The sequence below is a fragment of the Drosophila suzukii genome, chromosome 3, assembly GCF_043229965.1.
Source record: "Drosophila suzukii chromosome 3, CBGP_Dsuzu_IsoJpt1.0, whole genome shotgun sequence".
Classification (NCBI taxonomy): domain Eukaryota; kingdom Metazoa; phylum Arthropoda; class Insecta; order Diptera; family Drosophilidae; genus Drosophila; species Drosophila suzukii.
Window position 1 is genome coordinate 48293348 of NC_092082.1, and position 20652 is coordinate 48313999.

At 41.8% G+C, this 20652-nt stretch overlaps 2 protein-coding genes across 2 annotated transcripts; both read right to left on the reverse strand.

The window, feature by feature from the left end:
- Window positions 1-3884: 3884 nt before the first annotated feature.
- Window positions 3885-5001, reverse strand: LOC139352811 (uncharacterized). The gene is made up of 3 exons (XM_070995446.1): window positions 4908-5001; window positions 4495-4798; window positions 3885-4197 (listed from the first exon to the last, which is right to left on the reverse strand). Exons 1-3 carry the CDS (start codon window positions 4999-5001, stop codon window positions 3885-3887), a joined length of 711 nt encoding a protein of 236 aa, XP_070851547.1.
- Window positions 5002-5508: 507 nt separating this feature from the next.
- Window positions 5509-7041, reverse strand: LOC139352812 (uncharacterized). Its single transcript, XM_070995447.1, has 3 exons — window positions 6870-7041; window positions 6207-6725; window positions 5509-6038 (listed from the first exon to the last, which is right to left on the reverse strand). Exons 1-3 carry the CDS (start codon window positions 7039-7041, stop codon window positions 5509-5511), a joined length of 1221 nt encoding a protein of 406 aa, XP_070851548.1.
- Between the last annotated feature and the right edge of the window lie 13611 nt (window positions 7042-20652).

A 20652-nucleotide genomic window follows, 5' to 3' on the forward strand; every position in this document is an offset into this window, starting at 1 on the left:
TGCTGTTGAATCTAAATGGAACGAACTCTTAGTTATTCTATCTCTTTTATTGGATAGCAGAGACATTACTGAAGAAGAGGCAGCAGCTCTTTCTAGCGCCGAAAAAGCTAGATGAATTCGATCTGACCCAGTAACGTGCTCCCGGTACTTCGACTACAGGTTCCGGCAATTAATGAAATTATTTAAAAGCTCCGAGACATTTGGTGAGTTAAGACTTGTCCATTATTATTGAAGGATCGAGGTCCAGCACAGAGGATCGCCGCACTCTCATGGCATGTATTGGTTTTCTGGTGCCCCAAAGCTAGAAGGACCCGATAACGCCGAAGAGGTCACCCGCTTTATTGATCGTTTCATTACTACCAGCGGGGACGATCCTGAAATTCATGATGTAATTCAATATCAGCGCCATAAGCACAGCGCTTCATGTTTAAGGGAACTGCGAGGACAACAAATCTGCCGTTTTAATATGCCATACCCACCAATGCCTGAAACTCTGGTTTTGTATCCATTTGAAGAAAACGAATCCATCGTTGAAAAATATAAGGAAATATTAAAAAAAGTTAAAGAGCTCCTAAAGTCTGTTTCCGAAGAAGAATTGGCCATGTTTAATAATTTTGAATATTTTCTCAGCCATCTTGAAATTACATATGAGGAGTACAAGTTCGCCATTCGGTCAAGCTTAAAAAAGACCCAAGTATTTCTTCGTCGCCAATTTTCTGATAGGTTGCTAAATGCTTATAATAGAAATATTTAAGGCTTGCATAGAGCAAATATGGATATTCAATTCATTCTAGTAGTTATATAATTAACTACATAAGTAAATCCAACCGTGGCGTGTCGCAACTGCTTCGAGAAGTAATGAGGGAAAGAAGCCATGGAAGTGTTTCCGTCAAAAGAAAATTGCAGCATTTAGGGAGCAAGTTTATTAACGCTACAGAAATATCTGCCCAAGAAGCTGCATACAACATTTTAGGTTTACACTTGTCTGAGGCTAGTGAAGGGAATTAACAGTTGCCATCCAGATAAAAGGGTCCGGATAGTCCGATCTAACAGAGAATTAGAACAGCTTCCCGCACACTCAACAGATATTGTGAGCTTGGTTCAAATTCTCCAAGCTAAATGCACGATCAGAACAGTCAAACGAAGAATATGACGAACCAATCGACTTTGATGCAGATGAAGAAAATAACGTTGCTGCACAAAGTTACCAAATGCTGGATGGGACTGGTAGGGTAAAAAGACGTAATCATGCCCTAATTCTTAGGTGGGTTCGCTTCAGTTTAAGCTCTTCTCCATCAGATTATTTTAGAGTGCACGTAATGGTCTTTTTCCCATGCAGAAGTGAAGAGACGGAACTCATTTCAAACGACAATGAAAGCACATTTAGAAATAATTTTGAAATTATTAAACGCAATAAAGAGCAGTATGATGTGTTTGACGACATGGAGTTAGAGAGAGTTCTTCAAGATCTGCAAAATGTGGATAGAGAAGAAAACGGCCCCCTTCCCGAAGGGCCAGCCTCTCAATACCTTTATGAAGAGTTCAGAGCTTTGGCAGTCCTCGACGTCGGCCAAAACTTAAATACTCCAAGATGAAAATGATTCAAATGGCGAACTTTCTCTTATAAGACTTCCTCCGATAGTATCTGACGATAACCTTTGCTCGCTTACCCGGTCTCTCAACTTTAAGCGACGCCAGTATTACGCCCACGTAATGTATAATGCTGCAGCCAATAAAACATTTTATGAATATGTTGGTGGAGGGGCCGGAGTGGGAAAAGCAGATTGATTTCTACAATATTTCAGTGGCGAGCAAATAAACTTCCTGGGGCAACAGATTCCGCAAAGGTTTTACTTTGTGCTCCTACTGGAAAAACAGCTTGTGGGATTCCTGTTATTCAAACATCTGGTCCTTTAAGACCCTTAAGCAATGACACTTTAAATACAATGCATTGCAAGTTGATTGATATCCAATTAATTATTATAGATGAGATCTCGATGGTCGGATAAAAAATGCTTGGATACTTAGATCATAGACTTTGTCAAATTTTTAGAAGTCAAGATGTAAGTTTTGGGGGAAAGTCTATTATAGTGTTTGGAGATCTGAAGCAGCTTAGCCCAGTTGGAGATCGTTGGATATTCGCAGAAAAGACATCTAATCCCTATAATATTCTGGCAGGAGCTAGCCTTTGGAATAACTTTAAGTTTTTCGAGCTAACGGAAATAATGCGGGAACGTGACGACCACGCTTTCGCGTTGGCTTTGAATAATATGTCTGAAGCCATCATGACAGATGCAGATATTGAGCTTTTCAGGACAAGAGTTCTTCCATTAATCGATGTCCCTGACGATGCAATTCACTTATTCTGTTCTAGTGCTGACGTAAACCATTACAACACCCTAAAACTTGCCCAAATTAGAACTGAAGAATTTGTGTCAACTGCAGTAGATACAGTTAAATCAGCTAATATGTCTGAAAGAAGTCGAGAATCAACTCTTAGGCATGCCCAATACATGAAGACCTCTGAAACTCAGGGTCTACCATATATTTTACACCTGAAGACTGCTGCAAAATATATGGTTACCGTCAATATTGACACAAATGATGGACTTGTAAATGGGGCAACTGGTCAATTAATGCGAATTGACAACTGTGTGATTAACGGCTCAATATTAGTTACTGGACTGTGGATTAAGTTTACAAATGCTACTGTCGGTACTATAGCTAGGTCAAAAGTTCGAGGAAATGATCACCCAGACTGGACTCCAATTTAGGCATTAAGCGAGATTCGTTGTACGTAGGTTGCAGCAGAGTAACTAGCGCATCGGGCCTTTTCCTTTTAGGAGACTTTGTCCCTCCAACTAGATTTGGAGCTACAAATGTCCAAGTAGAACTTGAACGTTTAAGAGGGGAAAAGGCTTTGACTACGCATTATAAATTTTTGGTCAATGAAAATGAGGATATCTCTTTATATTACCACAACGTGGAAACTCTTCGCGCTCATCGCGAAGATGTTGCCAACGACAACATTATTTGTTCTGACAACTTTTTTTGTTTTGTTGAAACCTGGACTCTTCCACAAGAAGAGTACACTTTAAGGGATTTCGACATTTTAAGAAGAACAGATTGCAATCGTTCGAATGGTATTGGGAAGAACGGAATACTTATTTATGCTAAACAAAACATTTCGCAAAATGTATTATTACTGATTGAGGCAAAGAAGTCCACAAACACAAGGGCAACGTATCAATCGATTGCATTTAAATATCTTGACACGTCATTTATAATTGTTTATAGGAGTCCCGGATTTCCTATTGCAAGATTTCGAAATGAAATTAAAGCTGATGTGGAAAAAGTGCGTAGAATGGATAATACTACAGTAGTAATATTAGGAGATTTTAATATTTGCAGATCCACAGGGACTGATATTCTGGAGGAACATTTGAATGCCTATAACCTCTTTTCAATCAATGATTCTCCCACAACAAAACAAAAAACACAAATTGATTGGATATTTTCAGAATCTCAAATTCCACAAGCTCTTGCCATTACTTATGAGACACCATATAGCCACCACGATGAAATTTTTTTAAAGTATAGCTTGTAGTAGGTAATATAATTAAATATATAAATTGTAAAAATTATAATAGGTTAGTGGTTAGAGATATAAACGACTTGGATGTGTGGACTGTATGTAATTTTATTCTTGCCAGTTGCGAAGCCTATTTGATACTGATCTGAATTTCACAAAAAGACGCCGTCGTAGCAGCGTTGCCAGAATCGAAAAAGTAGAAGATATATATATGTATGTCGGTATTCTGTTACATAGGATAGAGATGGCATTATGCACCTAATGATGAGAGGTTATTAAAGACTGCAACCGTTCAGGAACATCCCGGCCCGCCCTGAAACACAGTTTCTGAACTGGGCAATACGGCAATCTTCGTGATTGGCCTGGTCATCTCTCCTGTTGAGGTCTTCAATTTGACTGCTCGAACGAGGTTGTCCTCCCCTGGATAGGTTTCCATAACCCGTGCGATGTGCCACGAAGCTGGTGGTGTACTGGACTCCTTAACGAGAACTACATCACCAATAGAGAGGTTAGGTGTTGAATTGGTCCATTTCGGACGTTGTTGCAGAGTAGTCAGATACTCCTGATGCCATTTCTTCCAGAATCCTTGAAGCATAGCCTGGATGCTTTGCTAATATCCTAATCGGCCCACAGGGATGTGGCTTAAGTCAGGATCTGGCACGGTGGTTAACGGTCGCCCAATTAAGAAGTGGGCGGGTGATAAGTAGTTGTCTTCGGTATCAGATGTGTAGCATAAGGGGCGTGAATTTATCACTGCTCTGATTTGAGCAAGCAAGGTGCGCATTTGTTCGAAGGTGAGCGTTGAGTTGCCGGTGACTCGGCGCAGATGCAATTTGACACAGCGAACTGCCGACTCCCATTTCCCTCCCCAATGAAGAGCTCTGGGGGGAATGAGTACCCACTGAATTCCGTCATCCGCCAAAGTGGATGTGACGATGTCCTTGTGTCTTTGTGATGAAAGCAACTCTTGCATTTCGCTGAGGGATCGCTTAGCTGCAATAAAGTTGGTTCCGTTGTCGCTGTAGATCTTGCTACACTTGCCACGTAGGGATATGAAGCGCCGAAAGGCAGCCAAGAAGGTTTCTGTTGTCAGGTCTGTGACAAGTTCCAGGTGTATTGCCGAGGTGACCATGCAGACGAACAGGCAAATGTAGCCCTTGCTGATACGTGGCTTCCGAACTTTGGCATCCTTCAGAAAGATTGGACCTGCATAGTCGCAACCAGTATTGACAAATGAAAGGGCTTGAGTGACACGCACGCTGGGTAAATCAGCCACTGCATAAGCAGTCGTGTGTTATTCTGCGAATGAGATTACGTGCTCCAATTATCCAGAATTTCTGACGAACGATTACGAACAGGAAAGAACCGCCAGGGTGAAGATTTACTCGGTGCTCGTGTTCCAGGATCATCTTCGAGATTCGGTGCGTTTTTGGTAGCAAAACTGGGTGTTTTGCCTCTCGTGACAACTGCGATTGGTGCAGTCTTCCACCTACCCTCAGCCAATCGTTTTCGTCTATCATTGGTGCAAGTTTGACCAGCTGCGATCGGTTCCTTAGGGGTTTCTTGGCAAGGAGCAATTGGTAGTCCTCGTGGAAACAGTGCTGCGCGTGTTTTATACAAATGATCCTTGCTGCCTCAATCTCTTCAAATGTAAGAGCTCTTGAGGCGCTATCGCTGGACGGGTTTTGTGTGCGTTGAATGAATCGCTACACATAGGCGACAGTGTGAACGAGCTTGAGCCAAGAATAAACTCGTGAGATCAGCTCATCGAGTGGATGAACCTGAGTTGCAACAGCCACTTTAGCCAAACAGTTGGACTTGACTTCTCCTTAAATGCGTTTGTCTGAAAGAGATAAACCAAAACGTGAATCGCTCAACTTTACCAGGTATTGATGCTGGTCCCGTAGCCACAAAGGTCAATTCCACCACAAATGGAAATCGATGAGGTCAGCAGCCATCAGACCCCTGGAAGCGCAGTCAGCTGGGTTTGATTTGGAGTCTTCGTGCCGCCAGGTCTTCCGAGGAATAGTGTCAAGGATTTCCGAGGTTCTGTTTCCAACAAAAGTCTTTAGTTGGGCTGGTGCATAGGATAACCAGGAGAGCACTATTGATGAGTCGGACCAGGCAAAAACAGTTATGTTCTTGTGGCGCAATCCAGAAGAGATTAAACGAATTAGTTGGCTTAGAAGAAGTGCTGCGCAAAGCTCCAGGCGTGGCAAAGATTGTTGTTCCAGTGGCGCCACCCTTGTCTTCGCAGCCACAAGGGACACCGAGATGGATCCGTCCTCATTTGTAACTCTGCTGTACACCACAGCAGCATACGCCTTGGTTGAAGCATCCGAAAACCCGTGAAGTTCGATATTGTCTGCCTCGTTGGCAACTAAGCGTGGCAATTGGAACTTTTGTAGAGTGCCTAGATCTTCTCTACACTTCAGCCAGTTGTCCGCTAGTTTAGTTGGGAGCGGGTCATCCCAATCCAAGTTTAAGAGTCAGAGTTTTTGGAAAATAATCTTAAACTGTATTACAATTGGTGCTTAGAGTCCGAGAGGATAAAATATCCTGGAAACGTCGGACAAGACTTGTCTCTTTGTGCAGTCAGGATTTGCGGCTAGACCTATGTTGTACGTAAGAATGTCTTTTCCAGGATCCCAGTATAGCCCAAGAACCTTAACTGGCGACGATTGTGTGTTGGTATCATCCTTTTGTATGAATGAGGTATTGGATACCCATTTCCCAAGTTCCAGATTTGCGCACGACATCAGCTGAATCAACTCGTCTCGGTTTCGACGTAGTTCATCCTCATTGTTTGATCCAGTAAGAACATCATCTACATTAAAATCCTCCAGTAGGATTTTTGAAGCATTCGGGTATTCGTCTTGATGATCCACGGCGAGTTGTTTCAGCACTCGTACCGCCAGGAATGGTGCACATGACGTTCCGTAGGTTACAGTGCACAATTGGAAATGCTTGATCGGATCGGATGGATCCTCTCTCCAAACGATCTTCTGGTAGTTTCTGTGCTTTTCGTTCACCCATATTTGGCGGAACATTTTAACGATGTCCGCTGAGAATGCGAACTTGTACATTCGAAAGCGTAGGCACACAGCAAATAGATCGCGTTGGATACTGGGCCCTGTGAAAAGAGTGTCATTTAAGGCCTTACCGTTAGCGTCGCGAAAGGATCCATCAAAGACCACTCACAGTTTTCGGCCTAGCACTGGGTGGTGGGGAAGAAAGAACTGATTCCCAGTAGCGATTTCCTCTGGCGGCACCTCACGCATGTGCCCCAGATTGATATACTCCCGCATAAAGTATACGTACTGTGTCCGCAATTGCTCGATTTGTTGTAGTCGTCGATTTGAAACGTTTGAGAGCTCCATGTAGAGTTTCTCCGAATTCAGGACTTTCCGTGTTGAATGGAAGTTCAACGATATACTTCCCGTTTTCATCGCGACTGTGGGTGGCGAGAAAGTGCTTCTCGACCTGGTCGTCTTCTGGTTCCAATTTTGTGTTGCCTTGAACGTTCTCCAGTTCCCAAAACTTCTAAAGCGTGTTGTCGATGTCCGTTGCTGTGGTTAGTGCAATAGCGTTGCTCGCGTTCGATGTGATGAGTGAAGTGATTACCCATCCGAATACCGACGAAATAGCGATAAGATTACCCTTGTTGTCGTACATCTTTCGTCCTGTGAACACTGACCATACGTGTTCGCTTCCCAATAGTATATCTACTGGTGTGTTTGCGTTGAAATGTGTATCCGCCAGCTGCAGATCCTTAAATACCTCGAGTGTCGATGCGTCGATATTTTGGCGTTCCAGAGATGAGGTGATTCTGCCTAGCACGTGGGCATAGACAACCAAACGATCATCCGATATGCGAGACTTGATTTGTAGCGTGCTGCATCCCCTTGTTGTGTCTGCTTTTACGGAAGAGATTCCCGTAACCAAAATGCGTGATGCCGACCGTGTCAATCCGAGAGCTTGGATGCAACGCTCAGATACATAAGACAGCTCTGATCCTGTGTCCAATAGAAGACGGCATGTTACGTGGTCACGTTTTGCGTTTTTAACATACACCATAGTAGTTGGTAATATGCTTCGTTTGAATTCCGTTAGATGTGTAGATTTTGCAGTGCCTTGTGCACATACAACCTTTTGGGTGCCCGCTCCTTGGGTCAAATGACTGAGTGTCACTGAGTTTGTGTTAGACGCGCTTAAGTTTTGCTCGTCCCCCTCCGCTATCTGGGCAAGATTCCCACTAGCCTGTGGATTCGGTTGGACATGAAGAAGGGAGTGATGATGTCCTTTGCATTGCCTGCACTTGTTTGTTGACTTGCACCTGTTGACCCCATGACCAGGTCGCAAACAGTTGTAGCATAGTAATTTCTCCTTCACAAATGATCGCCTCTGCAGTCCAGACATATCTAGAAACTGCTGACAGCCATATAGAGTGTGTTCTGTAGAACTACATTTGGTGCAGCCACTACTTTCAACCGCAACCATCGATTGTGTGATCCTTTTTGGTTTTTCAGGATGTGTTGTTGTCTTGCTGCCAGTCGCAAGCTCCCTTTTGCTCAGCTCCAGTTCCTCGCAGCGAGAATCGAGAAACTTGAAGAATTCCTCTAGAGTGGGTGAATCTGTTTCCATGCTGCGCTCAATCCACCTGCGCCGTGTGTCAGCATCAAGTTTCTCTAGGGCTAGATATATGATCCAACAATCACGTCCCGTCTGATTCACCGCATCCAATCCACGTACAATTTCGTTTGCTTCGTCCGAAACCTTCCGTAGAACTGTTGCATCGATCTTTGTAGTTGCTGGCAGGCTCATAAACTGTTCCAAAAACGAGTTTACAATGTGCCGTGGACGATTTTATCTTTCCTTAAGACGTTCCCATGCAGTGTTGTAAGCCGTGTCCGTAATTGCCAAGTGTCGAACCAAGTTAGCAGCCTCATCAACGAGAAGTGTTTTTAAGTGATGGAACTTCTGGGTGTTGGACAAGTGCTGTTTGTTATGAATTGTGCTTTCATATATGTCTTGAAAGGATGGCCACTCTGTGTAGTTGCCCGAGAACCGTTTGATTTGAATTTTAGGCAATTCGCTCAGATTTGAATTCGCCGTGAGTACCCAGTTCCGAGAATTCCCTAATGTGACGTCATCACCAACATGATCAGGCGTGTTCGGTGTGCTCTGACTTACAGCAAGTCGCTCAAATAGTTGTTGGTTTTGTTGCAGCAAGTTCAAGATTGCATCGTTGTTTGAGTGTAGCCCGTTGCTGCCACTCGCACTGCTTGTAGATGTCCCCGGTTGTAGATCATTACTCCTTTCCTTGAGAATAGCGCTTGCCCTTAGGTACTTTGCTTCGTAGACCGCATTATCAATCTCCGGATCGACATAGCCTTCCACTTCCTCGTGAAGCGCATTGCAATCGCTAAACTGGTTGAACTCCTTCCAAACTTCTTTTAGAAGATCTATCCGTGTGACGATCTCTGTGTGTGTAGCAATCTCCGTTTGTTCAGCCCATGCCAAGACACGTGTGATGTTGGCCCTGAGTCTGGCACGGCTTTTCACTAATGATTTTAATTGTTCCATTGCAAACAATTACAATTGAGAATCAAAGCACTTCAAAACTGTCCAAGAATCCGGAACGATGGACCAGCAATATGGTTAGAGATATAAACGACTTGGATGTGTAATTTTATTCTTGCCAGTTGCGAAGCCCATTTGATACTGATCTGAATTTCACAAAAAGACGCCGTCGTAGCAGCGTTGCTAGAATCGAAAAAGTAGATATATGTATGTATGTCGGTATTCTGTTACTTAGGATAGAGATGGCATTATGCGCCTAATGATGAGAGGTTATTAAAGACTGCTACCGTTCAGGAACAGTTCGAAAAAAAATTAATTGTATATAGCATATTGTATACGAGTATATGTATTTTTATGCTATTATTAATTTATTTATTTCTATCTATCAACGTAGTTTTCAAAATTGTATATATATATATATACATATAAATTATAATATTTCCCCCCTTGTGGATTGTGACCTTGACGTGGTGTCGGGGCTGTGTACGTGAAATTGTTTTAATATCACTGAAGCTAGCAACAATCCTTAAAATGTAACATAGTGTAACTAACATTGATTAATTCTTATACCTGCAAGGGTATTCAAACTTCGGCTAGCCGAAGTTAACTTCCTTTCTTATTTAAATATTTCTTTATATTCTTCAACGTTGGATTCCTTTTCTTCAAATGGATACAAAACCAGAGTTTCAGGCATTGGTGGGTATGGCATATTAAAACGGCAGAATTGTTGTCCTCGCAGTTCCCTTAAACATGAAGCGCTGTGCTTATGGCGCTGATATTGAATTACATCATGAATTTCAGGATCGTCCCCGCTGGTAGTAATGAAACGATCAATAAAGCGGGTGACCTCTTCGGCGTTATCGGGTCCTTCTAGCTTTGGGGCACCAGAAAACCAATACATGCCATGAGAGTGCGGCGATCCTCTGTGCTGGACCTCGATCCTTCAATAATAATGGACAAGTCTTAACTCACCAAATGTCTCGGAGCTTTTAAATAATTTCATTAATTGCCGGAACCTGTAGTCGAAGTACCGGGAGCACAATACTGGGTCAGATCGAATTAATCTAGCTTTTTCGGCGCTAGAAAGAACTGCTGCCTCTTCTTCAGTAATGTCTCTGGTATCCAATAAAAGAGATAGAATAACTAAGAGTTCATTCCATTTAGATTCAGCAGCAGAGAGGGTTATGAAGAATGTAGGCAACCCAAATTGTCTTATCATGGCTATAACTTTTTTTTTCTGCCTCCCAGTGTGCTGAACGGAGTCCTTTTAGAATGTGAAATCCATCGTCATGTTGTACAAGACTGTCATCAAATTAATTATCCCTCACATTTTCAGCAGTTACTGCACCTGATTTTTTTCGTAGGGCAATGGAAATAGAACTTTGAATTCGTTGCATTTCATAAAATTTGTACATATAAAGGACTTTGGGCACTACTGCCCAAAAAGCGTAAAAGCGAATTTGCGATCTAGCTTTTTTTGCATAGGTCGAATTCCCCTTAAATATTTCGCGGTCTTCTCCGGGAGCCATAGCAATACGCTGAAGTCCACTGTCATCGTTTTCTAATAGGGTTTCATGACCTCCGGGACTTAAATCACCTTCTTGCACGTCATTTGATTGAAAATGAGAATGTTGACGAAGAAGCTCTTCTACGACTTCTTGGTAAGATTCATCTGCGATGAAAGGTATCTCTTCTTCGGCTCCCATTTGATTGAGCCAATCACCGTCAAAGAATATGTTGTGGTTTCTGTAGAGCTCAGTGTTAACCAAGTATCGCACAGCTTGAATAACCCGAGCGGGTCGAATAGTTTCCGTCATGAAATTATGGGAATATTCTAACTTTCTTTTCAAATGAACCTGGATTACATGGGTCGAATCAAAGGTGCGCGGGAGTACGCTTACAGTATCAGGTACTGAAATTGGAATATTGACTACAGCGCCTCTTATTCCGCATTGCCTTTCATATCCAAGGGATATAATGCCCATGAAGGGAATTCGAGGAAAACAAAGGCGCTCCTCAAGACATGTCAAGTTTTTAAGGCATTCAGGTATCTCTGGAAAGTAAAAGCCATTAGAGAGACAAAGGGATGGTATCCTACCTTTGGAAACGCCTTGACGACCTATACTGCAAAATTGATATTTGCCGGACGGACTCGGAAACTTTATACTTAAATATATGGCATTGTCTAGACCTAAGTTGGGGTACTTAGAAGAAATAGTACGTATGTTCAAACCACTTACCTGAGATGGAAACCACGTTCCTTTTCTGTTACGAAGATATTGTTCCCTTGCCGTAGCTCGACTCCTCCGTCGCTGGCGTTCCCGTTGATCCTCTCGTTCATCCTCCGAAAGTTGTGCTCTTGCAGCAATATTGCGCTGTGACTGTCTGGAAGATTCCGCCTGTCGATTTTGTGAACTCGACCTGTATGTGAGAAGTCGCTCGTCAGCCATTTCCTGAATTTGTTGTTCCCGAAATCTTTGCTGAAGTCTTGTGTTCCGATGATGCACTGTGTTGGTCCTTTGCTCCTGTGTCCTAGTGATCCTATGAGCTGCTTCGTCCCGTAAATGTTCGAGTCCTCTATTTTCCTCGATCTATCTCCAGGAAGCATGATCAGCAGTGTTTCGCGACTGCTCTCGTCGTCGCTCCTCGGAATCCGACCTGACTTTTGCATGCGCGACAGCGTCCCTTGCGCGCTCTGGTCCTCGATTTTCCTCGATCGATCTCCACGTAGCATGGTCAGCAGTATTTTGCACCTGCTGTCGTCGTCGCTCTTCGGAATTCGACCTGGCGCTTGCGTGCACTGCAGCGTCCCGTGTGCGCTCGAGTCCTCCATTTTGCAGGTAGCATGATCAGCAGTGTTTCGCGACTGCTCTCGTCGTCACTCCTCGGATTCCGACCTGACTATTGCGCGCGCTACAGCGTCCCGTGCGCGCTCGGGTCCTCGATTTTCCTCGATCGATCTCCACGTAGCATGGTCAGCAGTATTTTGCACCTGCTGTCGTCGTCGCTCTTCGGAATTCGATCTGGCGCTTGCGTGAGTTACCTACCCTACCAAACCACCTCGTGCTACCCTGGACGGCGGCCAACGATCGGTCAGTGGCCGCCCATTCTAACCAGAAAGTGCAGCGTCAACAACAAGCAGGATGTAGCTCTTTCGCAACATCGGTTGCCGACACCAAAGACCTACACACATACTTACACATATACTTACACATATACTTACACTTAGAATTACGAACATTGTATTTAGCTGAATAAGACATTTTCGTGCAGCGAGGGTATACATAAACCCAAGCTGAGTAATAAACTTTAATCTGGATTTTAAACTCAAACTGAGCGGCAGCGTTATTATTTTCTGCCGGAAAACAACCAAACACTTGGCATTACGCTCATCTATACATAACTGGCGCAGTCGAACGGCCCTTCCAGGATCAGGAGACCAGAAGGGAGAACCCACAGAAATATGAAGATAATTTTAGTATAAGTTAATATAAGTAAATACACCAAAAGAAATAGAACAAGTGTGGAGGTGAAAAGAAAAATAATATGGATAGCAAAAGACAACAGTGATGGTGCAGTATGAAAAGCAATATATATAAATATGCAATACAAAAAAAAATGGAAATAAAAATATATATAAAAATACATATCAAGTGAAGTTTTTCCGCTGTTCAGTACGAACACGGAAATAACAAAGATGAATAAATATTAAAATGCAAACAACCCAAAAAGTTCAGGGCGAACTTAGTGCAATGTTCAAAAGTGAATGGTAAATCATCTCTACAATTATTTTGTGATGAAAGCCATTTAAAAATAAAAAAAAATAATAAAAACAAGGGTGCAGTAATTTAACATCTCTACAGCTACGGTTGTGATGGTAAATTAAATAAGAGCATTAGAATAAACAAATATATAAGAAAATCCGATATCTGGAATCTATTAAAGAAGTTCTCTTTATAGGTGAAATTCGACCCTCACACTGTCCGACTACCCTACGTCGAGGAAATACACACACACACCAACATAACACTCACACGATTGCAAGTATTTATATAGACAAACAGTTATACATTATTTTGCCCACACTGCTAGTCCATAAAACTAAAGTCAAAATTTTTTCAGACATTCTTCACCTCCACACAAGGAATCACCAAATACGATATAAGTAAACCTTAATACGTAAGCGATAAATTAATTTCTAAGAAATTACCGAAATAAGAAAGTAAAGAGTAGATGTCGAAACTCAATAAAGTAAAAAATATACTTCCAAGTAGCAGAATCAGAACTAGACAGAATGCAAGTTTGCCAGACATTAGGGAAGAACCTATTATTGCTGATCAGGTAATTTTACGACCTCCATCTGTTAGTATGAGTTCCTCAGACACGTTAACAGTTAACACCAGCATTAATTCGGCCGAAGTTTATGCGTCCTTACGCATCCCAGGCGCTATTAAATTTTTACCGGAATATAATGGGGACTCAAAATTACTAAGTGATTTTATTAATAACGTAGAAGAAATTTTAATGCTCATTAGGGGGACAGACCAGACTCCGTATGGGCAATTTTTGCTACGGTCCATTAAGAACAAAATAGTAGAAAAAGCCAAAGATGTGCTAACAGCTTCAGAGGCTGGCCTTAATTGGGATGAAATTAAAGAGGCTTTAATTTTGCATTGTTCCGACAAAAGGGATGAACATACTCTTTCCATCGAACTTCACGGACTGATACATAAACAATTGTCAGTTCAAAAGTTATTCGACCAGATCATAGATATAAAAACTCTACTTTTCAAACTGATTGGCACTAAAGAAACCGACCCTAATCTAGCTAGAGCAAAAAAATCGATATTTGCGGGAACTTGCTTAAACGCCTTCTTAATGGGTATGAGAGGCCAACTAGGGGGGACGATTAGGGCTATGAAACCCACCAATCTGCAGGAAGCATACGATTGGGCAATACAGGAGAGAAACATATTTTTGCAAGGAACCCAGACTAACACTAACCAACGTAATAATTATCAGTCTAGGGAAAGATACCCCCAATACAACAATAGGTTACAATATAACGACAGAAACAGTAGGAGAGACGAACTAAGGCGCTATACAAATTATAACAACAGAAACTACCGATACTCTGGACGGAATACAGAACGCAGTAATTCTAGTGGCAGGAATAGGGAAGTTCCGGCAATTATGCCGAAGCAGGAATCAACCGGGAGATCAAGCTACCCTAACACTAGATCTACGGCCAGATTACACAACATCGAGAAAAACAAACAACAGGAAAGACAGGAGAATAGTCAAGTACATAATATTGATGAAGATTCAAATTTTTGGGACAGAGCCTCAAAGTCCAAACAGGATACTTAAACCAAGTGAGCCATGGGTGCCTACTTCCCTACATTGTCCTAACTCCATTCAAAGATGGCACACCATTGAAATTCTTAATAGACACTGGGGCAACTATGTCCTTCATAGACCCCTTGATAATTCCGCAAAATGATCAAAAAAAACTCAATACCCCTATTCCAATTAAAACAGTACTGAAAGTCCATTTTATTGAAAAGAAAACAGAAGTCAAGCTTTTTAACAATTCAAATGAGGAAAGAAAATTCGATATGTTCATATTCCATTTCCACGATTTCTTCCAGGGACTTATAGGAATGGATATCTTACAACAGATTAACGCAGTTGTCGATATTCCAAAACTACAACTTGAAACAATAGTTGGCAACCTGAAATTATATCAAGAACAGAATGTGGCCACCGGAGTACACGTAATCGACGAGGAGTCGAAAACCCTCGTTCGATTACCAGTTACTGTCACCGATGGCACATTTTTGTGCGACAACATCGACGTAAACAAAGACTTAGTCATAAACGGGGCTTATATCAAGCAAAAGACGGATATAGCTTAATGGAAATTGTTAACTACTCTGAAGAAAAACAAAACCTATTTGTAGATTCTCGAATAAAGGTGAATGAATTCGCCCCATCTGATTATTTGGAAGCTAGACCGACACTTGATTATATAACTAAAGGGAAAAGTTATAAGTCAAATAGCTTCGAACTCTTAAGGACAGACCATCTAAACGACGAAGAAAAGACAGAACTTAAGAAACTAACAAAGGCCATGTTTCTGAAGTACTTGCAAGACAGCCCGAAGATGTTCTTCGTGATCAGCGATGGAATGCGAAGTTATAAGTATGTCGTCTATGTAGCAATAAACGAAGTCCATGCCGTGAAAGATGTTGTCCATAAAGCGTTGAAATGTTTGAGGCGCGTTTTTTAACCCAAACGGCATGTACTGAAACTCAATGAGTCCAAAAGAAGTGCACACCGCTGTTTCTTGGATACCGTTTTCTGCCATGGGAAATTGGGCTTTAACCAAATCGAGGGTTGAAAAAATCTTCTTTCCTTGCAGTTGTTCCGTGAAGTCGTGTATATGGGCGATTGGGTAGCGATCTGGTATGGTAATTGAATTTAGTTTTCGATTATCTCCACATGCCCGCCAGCCACCGTCTTTTTTGGTAACCATATGTAACGGGCTGGACCAAGGACTTTTTGACGGGCGACATATGCCTTGCTCAATGAAGAAGTTTATTTCTCTCTTGGCAGTGACAATTTTTTCACCGGAGAGGCGTCGTGGTCTATCAGCAACAGGTATTCCATTTGTTTCAATGTAGTGACGCACGTCGTGTTGCGTAGCTGCTTTTATCGATGGCTTTGTCACGTCGACAAATTCACTTAGAAGTTTTTGAAATTGGGACATACACTGCACTATGGAAACTGATATGTGTTTCGCTTGTGCAAGACATGCTGGTGTTGATAGTCCAGTAATTGAGTCGATCAAGCGTTGGTTTTTAAGATCAGTGAGCAATTGGAATTTGCTCAAAAAGTCTGCCCCAATAATAGCTGTGTGCACGTCAGCTATAATGAACGGCCATGTAAAGTTTCGTCGAAGATCCAAGTTCAGCTGAATGACGTACTTACCATAAGTATGAATGACTGTCTGGTTCGCTGCGTACAGTGTCAAATCGCTCAGAGTTGTTTTTTATCTAAGAGTTCTTGGTATGACGGAAACCACAGATCCAGAATCAACGAGGAAGAGGATGTGAGATGTGCGATCGGTGACGTGTAGGTGCTGCTCCTGTGGAACAGCTGACTGAACTGTGGGCTCGCTGGTTATATTCGTGCTGCCGCCGACCAGCGTGTCGGGCGACAGCTCCTTTAGTTTAACGACGAGGAGCGGGAACATGGTGGGCGGCACTTTTGAGTGTTTTCTCCAAATCGGTCGTGGTAGCTTCTCTTGAGGTCCAGATGCCTGTTGATTCGAATTTCCAGTTTGTACGTGGCAAAGCGATGAACATCGTGAGCGCCCTTGGAATTGGAGACGTTTGACATCCTTTTGCAATACGTCAATCTTCTGTGATAGCGAACGCAAGTTGTCGTTTTCCAGGGGTCTTCTGTGGAAGTTGCGGAAACAGATGGGCCCGCTGCAGTCGAGGTGTTCGTGCTGATCGTAAAAGTGGGTTTGTGGTTTACCGCTTCGAGCATCTTGTCTGCGATCTTAGCGAGCTTATCCAAGTCCCGATTGACGCCGGCATCTCTGCCAGGAAAAGAGTGAGAATGATGTTCTCGCTGCCCGGGTCTTGAGCTAATCGTTGCATGTTGGACAGGATATCAGATGGTTTTAGACCAGATGTACGTCCACCCTGCAGAAGTCGGCGTAGTTTCGACTCTGGAGATTTATTGAGTCGTCGAATGACTAGGTCTTCCACTGCCAAAACTACATCCTCCTCCAGGTGAAGGGTCACAAGGTCGAACTTTTCGGTGTCGTCGATAATCTGGTGCAATCGAAATGACCGCTCCACTTACGCAAACCATAGTTGAGGGTGGCTATGTGCGAATTTTTGGCAAGTGTGGCAGTCGCACGTGTGTGGGCGAGTAGTCTCATCCCGGTTGCCAGGTACATTTGTCCGAAGTACCTCGAGTTGCTGCTGCAGATCTCGGACTTGAGCAGTTAAATCAGGATTGATCGCTTTCTTCGTCGAAATTTAGCCGCCTACCTTTTATTTTTTTTTCAAATCGTATTGGCGTCTGTTCATTCAGTGCGCAAATTCTTAATTGTGAACGTGTGTGTCAATTTCGTACAATAAGTAACTTTTAACGGCGTCACCACTATGGCGAAGTATGTTTGCCATTAAAGTTTTATTCAGATTAAGAACTACAAAGTTTATTAATATTATCAAGACACGTGTGTCGCTCGCTGATTCTTGCCGATAAATCTCCGAGTGTTGCCACACCATTCTTTCTAGTCATCTGGCAAGCTTCTGTTGGCGCTGCTGCCATATTAGGTTGCCACAAGCGCCCTCTAGTGGCGCCATCTATATGTCAACTGGTGCGTTAGAATCTGCTATCGTTTATCGACTTCCAGAAAAATTTCATGACATTTCATCTATTGGAAGTGAGGTTATTGCGTTTTAAGTGTCAGTATGTTTTTGTCATCGGTGCGAAAATGAGCTTCAAACAAAGAGCCAACATTAAATTTTGTTTTAAAATTGGTAATACTTTTACCGAAACGTTTCAATTGATGAAACAAGTTTATGGCGATGATTGCCTATCCCGTAGCAGAGTGCACGAGTGGTTTCAACGTTTTCAAAGTGGTCGTGAGGACATAAATGACGATGAACATGTGGGCCAACCAAAATCCGTGATCACCGAAAATTCCATCGAAACGGTGCGTGAATTCATAAAAAATCATCCGAAATCATCATTGAAATTCATTCAAATAGAATTGAACATCTCCAAAACATCGATTTATCGCATTTTGACCGAACATTTGGGCTTACAAAAGGTGTGTGCACGGTTTGTTCCGCACAAATTGACTGGCGTCCAAAAATTGCTCAGAATTCAACATTCGAAGGACATCATTAAAGAGGCAAAAAAAGACCCGAACTTCCTTTACAAGATTGTGACTAGTGACGAAACCTGGTATTTTCAATATGATCCCGAAACGAAACGCTAGAGCGCTGAATGGAAGGCGCCGGACGAGCCGAAACCCAAAAAATCGCGCCTGGAGAAGTCAAAAGTGAAGACAATGCTAATTTGTTTTTATGATTCCAAGGGTATTGTCCACAAAGAATTTGTTCCACCCGGCCAAAACGTTAATGCGGTATTCTACCTTGGAGTTTTGAAGCGTTTGGTGCGCCGTATTCGACGTGTTCGGCCCGAATATCGCGAAGATGGAAGTTGGCGTTTGTTGCACGATAATGCGCCGTCTCATCGATCGACGCTTGTGTCCGACTATTTGACCAAAAATCACATTTAAACCATCAACCACACCCCGTATTCACCTGATATGGCACCGTGCGACTTCTACCTTTTTGGGAAAAATGCATTTGCAGATGAAAGGAAAGCGTTATGCAGACTTAGAGGCCATTCAAAAGGCTTGCACCGGCATACTTTAGGACCGTGCAAAACGCTGTATTAAAGCAGAAGAAGACTATTTTGAGTAAAATAAATTGATTTTGCCGAATAAACTATTTGTTCTGTCTTTTTTTTAAAAGTCCTGTTTACTTTGGAACTCACCTTGTATATCATATAGCTGCCCTAGGAACGATCGTAAAATTGGTGGGAAAATAATATGAAACAAATTATAGCTTCGGTGTTCCTTAACATATAACCTCCTACGCTTGGAAATAACATTTTTTAATTAGTTCTGAATTTCGAATTAAAAGTTATCAAAATCGGACGACTATATCATATAGCTGCCATAGGAACGATCGTAAAATTGGTGGGAAAATAATATGAAACAAATTGTAGCTTCGGTGTTTTTTAACATATAACCTCCTACGCTTGAAAATAACAAATTTTTAATTAGTTCTGAATTTCGAATTTAATTTTATCAAAATCGGACGACTATATCATATAGCTGCCATAGGAACGATCGTAAAATCGGTGGGAAAATAATATGAAACAAATTATAGCTTCGGTGTTTTTTAACATATAACCTCCTACGCTTGGAAATATTATTTTTTAATTCATTCTGAATTTCGAATTTAATTTGATCAAAATCGGACGACTATATCATATAGCTGCCATAGGAACGAGCGGAAAATTGGTGGGAAAATAATATGAATCAAATTATAGCTTCGGTGGTGGTGGCATATATACTATTGGGAATATCATTTTTTGTATTTTTAAATTTAATAAATATAACTGCAAGGGTAATTAGCTTCGGCTCTCTGAAGTTAACTTACTTTCCTGTTTAATTTTATTTTATTGGTTAGTTACACATCAAGACACTCTTACTTTTAGTTCTTAGGTTTGACCGATCGACGCTTCAATCCGAAATAGACTGACTTTTTAATTCTAAAAATTTATCCAACGAACCTCGGCCAGAAGCTCTTCTTTCTTTAAGTTCCAAATCTGGAATTTTTGTTTAAAAGAAAAGCTTATGTTGAAACATCTCGTTGGGAAATTAAATTACGCTGACTGACGCAATTTGATTGAAAATCGGAACGCAATATGATCTGAACTTAGAACGCAATACTGTGGGCTTCGAACGAAAGAGTTTGGAACGGAAGATTGTGTTTACTTATGATCGGTTTATTTAGCTTAATGGAAAAGGTAAACGCAGAATCTTAAGCAAAGGCAAAGGCAATGTCGCTGAAGGCAAGGGTAACATAGCTGAGGTTAATTTCAAAAATTTGTTTATAAATTTCATAACTCTCCCCCTCTAAAATGGATCGTCCCGATTCATTATGAATTTCGTTTAAGCGATCTCTTAATTCTGTTAAAAAAATTCTTCGTTAATAGGTATCTCAAGTTCTGGCCGTTGTAGAGAAATCAAATATATAATGATTAAAATTAATAATATAAAGGATATAGACATTTAGGTATTATTAATTTTAATGAATGGACTTAAAATGTTTATATTATCCAAAGTGAGTTCTGAGTCATTTGTAATTGTAATCGCATATTTCATAATTTTTGAAGTGGTTCGTAGTTATATAGTTAAGAATTTTGTTTTCTAAATTTTCAATACCTATCGATTGGCCCAAAAAAAAGTTTGCCACGCCCACTCTAACGCCCATAACGCTTAAATGTGTATACCGCCGGTAGGTGGCGCATTTTAATCTCCCTTTGCTACTTGCATATCTCTATTTAGCTGAGTAACGGGTATCTGATAGTCGAGGTACTCGACTATAGCGTTCTTCCTTGTTTTTTCTTTAGCTGTGAAGATTTTTTGGAATTCAGGTGGGACGCTGATGTAAAGTTCTTCCTCAATATCTTTATTCAAATAGGCGCTATTGAAGTCGAATTGATGAAGATCCTGTCCGAGTTCCGCAGCTAGAGCTATTACAATTCGAATCGTGCTCATTCTGGACACTGGGGAGAAGGTCTCATCATAGTCAATGCCTTCGCGTTGGGTGAATCCTTTAGCAACCAGGCGAGCTTTACGGCAATTTACC

What these genes read in the sequence shown, in the direction of transcription:
- LOC139352812 (XM_070995447.1), bottom strand. Translation starts at nt 7,041, where the DNA reads ATGAAAACGGGAAGTATATCGTTGAACTTCCATTCAACACGGAAAGTC. An exon ending in TATCAATCTGGGGCACATGC is followed by an intron (nt 6,726 to 6,869) that starts GTGAGGTGCCGC and finishes CTCTTTTCACAG; the next exon opens with GGCCCAGTATCCAACGCGAT. An exon ending in CATTCTTACGTACAACATAG is followed by an intron (nt 6,039 to 6,206) that starts GTCTAGCCGCAA and finishes CAACTAAACTAG; the next exon opens with CGGACAACTGGCTGAAGTGT.
- LOC139352811 (XM_070995446.1), bottom strand. Translation starts at nt 5,001, where the DNA reads ATGATCCTGGAACACGAGCACCGAGTAAATCTTCACCCTGGCGGTTCT. An exon ending in ATTCTGGATAATTGGAGCAC is followed by an intron (nt 4,799 to 4,907) that starts GTAATCTCATTC and finishes GCGACTATGCAG; the next exon opens with GTCCAATCTTTCTGAAGGAT. An exon ending in TTGGCGGATGACGGAATTCA is followed by an intron (nt 4,198 to 4,494) that starts GTGGGTACTCAT and finishes ATATTAGCAAAG; the next exon opens with CATCCAGGCTATGCTTCAAG.